The sequence below is a fragment of the Nannobrachium achirus genome (assembly GCF_963921795.1).
Source record: "Nannobrachium achirus genome assembly, chromosome: 7".
NCBI lineage: Eukaryota > Metazoa > Chordata > Actinopteri > Myctophiformes > Myctophidae > Nannobrachium > Nannobrachium achirus.
This window is the reverse complement of record NC_137816.1, coordinates 55,764,646-55,768,580: the sequence shown is the minus strand read 5'-3', so window position 1 is coordinate 55,768,580 and position 3,935 is coordinate 55,764,646. Positions and strand designations below refer to the sequence as shown.

At 44.2% G+C, this 3,935-nt stretch overlaps 1 protein-coding gene across 2 annotated transcripts in view; it reads right to left on the bottom strand.

Annotated features, from left to right (window-relative positions):
- Window positions 1–400: 400 nt before the first annotated feature.
- LOC308288134 (synaptosomal-associated protein 25-B-like) overlaps window positions 401–3,935 on the bottom strand; it is a gene marked incomplete at both ends in the record, with an annotated part of 78,737 nt that continues 75,202 nt past the window's right edge. For both annotated transcript variants that reach the window (XM_080729481.1, XM_080729480.1), the window contains 3 exons: window positions 401–469; window positions 2,091–2,235; window positions 3,751–3,870. In XM_080729481.1, coding sequence (XP_080585607.1) covers window positions 401–469; window positions 2,091–2,235; window positions 3,751–3,870 — 334 coding nt within the window. The remainder of the gene's footprint in view (window positions 470–2,090; window positions 2,236–3,750; window positions 3,871–3,935) is intronic.

Below are 3,935 nucleotides of genomic sequence, written 5' to 3'. Positions count from 1 at the left end.
GAGGAGGGGGGGGGGGGTTTGGTCGATACATCAGAATGTGGTTGGAACGTGGTTTAACAGGACTATATCATCATCGTTTTATTTATTTTTTTCCTTAATAAAAGCCCAAAAGACAGACGACACTGAACGACGTTGACATCAGGACGGGACTGGACGGGGAGGGGGATGATGATGAGGAGGAGGGCAGAGGATAAGGTTCTGATATGTGTGCATGTGTTCGCATAAACCTCTATGGAGTTACATTACCACGATTAAAAGCGTCACCCGATGTCAAGCAAGGGTGAAGAGCGCTGGGTGCAGGTTGGTGGAGGGGTGGGTGGAGGGGTATTGTTGGGGGAGAAATGGGGTTTGTTTGGGAAATGGGGGATGAAAGCACTTCTTCTTCTCGTACTGGACCAGTCTAGCCACTGCCCAGCATCTTTGTGGCGCGTTGGTTGGCCTCGTCAATCCTGGTCTTGTTGGAATCAGCCTGGAAGGAGAGGGACGGACGGAAGGAAAGGTTTTATTTGAAGGAGGAGAAAATAAGAGAGGTTGGCATCATGCTATAGAGCAGTGGTTCTCAACCTTTTCAGGCCGCGACCCCCAAAATAATCATATTTGTAACTGGGGATCCCCCCACCCTGACAAGAACTAAGAGTTGAGGCATTACATTTTGTATAACACGGTTCTATTGTGAAATCAGCACATCTACATGCTCACAATGCCTCGCAGTGCAGCTATTTTCACAATTTATGCCTCTAACATTTGACAATTTTGCCAATGTTTAATTTAAACTGTCACTTTAGAAATGTGCAGATAGGTTTGTTTACTGTTGAGAGAGAAAACAATGTTGCACATTAAGTTAATCATCTGGGGACCCCCCCTAGGGGTCCTGACCCACAGGTTGAGAACCACTGCTATAGAACAGTGGTTCCCGAACCTTTTAGCTCGAGACCCAAAAGAAAGATTCGACGTTTGGGCCGGAACCAAACTATTTTCACTACTTCTTAAACATTAGTTTTAGTTAGTGGCCATTCGTAGGAATTTCTTAGATTTCTCTTTGATTTCTTCATGAAATTACAGAAGAAATAATGAATTTGTTTTTAAATTTACTTTTTTGGGAAATATCTTTTGAAAATGTTTTCAATAATAATCAAAAACAAAATGTAGTAAACAAAAAAATTAAGGGACCCATAAAAATGTGACGCAAACCCACAAATGGGTCCCGACCCAATGCTTCGGAACCAGTGCCCTATAGCACACAGCTTAATTAATACCAAGCCTTCCCCTGTACCCACCGTGGGAGGAAATAATGCCATGACCTATCTCCTGTTGTCCTGTCACAGTGCGCCTGTCTGGTACACAGCCATCTGTTTACCTCCTCACCCCTGCATACCCCCCTCCCCAAATGCTTCCTATATCGCCCCTTCTGTTCCACAACCTCAGACCGCAGACCTGAGATGGACTTTCACCCTTTGGTATCATGGACAAGGCAGTTTGTGTGCAATCATTTACACGCCATATTTCTTTCCATTTCTTTTTCCTCGTTTCACAATAAATATGAAGAATCTTTAACTTGTGAAATGTGTTGCCCCTAGGGGGAGCCCTCCTCTGTACCTTCTCCCTGATCTTGTATTAAAACTCATTTTGTGCCACTAGATGGCGCCTGACCCAAACGTATTGTGCAGTAACATTGTAAATGCAGCAGCCTCTCTGTGGACTTGTGTTTTGGATGTTTTCGCTCACACGTTTCGACGGATACTCGGATTTTGTGAAGCAACAGACAGCAGCAGCCATTATTAGCATTAAGCTAACAAAGTAGTGAGTTTTGGGCCATGAAAAGATGCGGTTAAGCTTGATTCCTGACGTTATTTGGAGATAAAGGGACTTTTAAAGAGATAAAGGGACTTTTGCTGTGTGTGCACGTGATCGCCGAATGGAAGTGATCCGCGGGTCGGGGCTTCACCTACAGAATCCAGCGACGGTACAGTAACGATTAATAATATAAAGTGATATACTGTATATATCCCGGACTAGTTCGGCTTCAGGACACTGAAGGCACACTACCTCCCTTCTTTAATATCCCGGAGGGGTGCCCTTGTCCTACGTACCTTCTCCATGATCCTGTCGATCTGGCGGTTCTGGGTGTCTATCTCCTGACCCATGTCCAGAGCCATGTGACGCAGGTTCCCGATGATCCCGCCCACCTGCTCCAGGTTGTCATCCATTTCTGTCTCCCGCGCATCGTCTGTTACCCTGGCAACGACACAGGAGAAGATGAAGTTAGCCACCTAGACCCTCCGTACTTAGTAAACTAACCAGTAAGACACCCTAATGGTGAGAAGTGAACTCGCCCTAAAGGGCACAGGGTGGACCTGTTTGGTTGTTTAAGTTGGCCAAAATGTGGCCAGAATGTGGCCATATTTTCCCAAATATGGAGATGACGTCAGACATCTATGATGTCAGACGTCATAGACCACATGAGACTAACACAATATGTCCATATATGGGCATTACCCATAGACCACATGAGACTGACAAAATATGTCCATTGTCCATATATGGGCATTCCCAAATGATGCAGCCACACCAATACCAATGCCGTGTATGCCCATTAGATGTCAGATGCCCATATATGGACATATTGTGTCAGTCTCATGTGGTCTATGATGTCTGACATCTATGATGTCAGACGTCATCATAGGAGCATGAGGTGTGACAGATAGACAGACAGACAGACAGACAGACAGACAGACAGACAGACAGACAGACAGACAGACAGACAGACAGACATACATGGACGGACATGAGCTGCAAGTTTTCATACTAAATAACGATCACAGTCGCAATAATAGTCGGCTCTGTACGTTGGTAGTCCACTCTTTTTCCCTCCTCTCTACACCAAATCTCTTTGTTGAAAACAGCTTGTAGATCTGCTATTTTTTGGTGAACGTTCCCCCCAGAATACATGCATTCTCCAAGATGGAAAACGGGTGACTTCTTGGGTTTGACTGGAAGGAAGGAACTGAAATGGCTCAGGTTGACTATGGGGTATCAAATCAAATTTTTGTTTAACACATTTAAAAACAACTCTCCTTGTACCAAAGTGCTTCACAGGTCAAAAATGCATCATTACAAACAATCATAAATGAAGATAAAAAATAAAATTGACAACGTACAACCATAGTACTTCACATTAAAACATTAAAAGTAGCAGGATATGAGTTACCATTCTGTCAGGATAGAACTTGAATGGCGCTGAGGCGGACTTCACGACGCCATGAATGGCTCAAGTCAGCTTAAGATTTAATTTCACCGACTAAAACTATGACGAAAAATGTTGGTCGACTACCTTTTTTCACTGACGAAAACTGAACAATAACTAAATAAAAACTAAGCTATGATGACTAAAACTAGGACAAAATGTGTTGTCCATTTCGTCAACAAATAAAAACTAGACTAAATTGTTGGGGAGGGACTATAGTGGAGAAGAGATCCAGTAGAACTAAAAGGCAAGTCATTTTACTTTTGGTTGCACTCTGGTGTTGCTCTTGTGAGCTTGTAGATCGGCTACTTTCAGCATGCAACCAAGGGTGAAATCAGGCGCAAGCCGCAATCAAGGCCCGCCAAAATAGATTTACACGTTTAAAATGTAATAAACTGAATAAAAATTTGTTGTAAAAAATTAACACACACATGCCACACGCATATACCTACTGTACTGTATATCTACGCACACTGGCCCACAAACTCCCTTCCACACGCTCTTACCTGCGGATGAAGCCCCCGCTGATGGCCATCTGTTCGCGCTCGTCCACAACACGGGCCCCTGGCTGGGCGTTGACCACTCCATCCTGGTTGGCTCCCCATGCCTGTCCCCCGCCCTTAATCCTGACACACGGACAGCCACGTGTTATCCAAACATCATACAATCATTAAAGGACAACTTTGTTTTT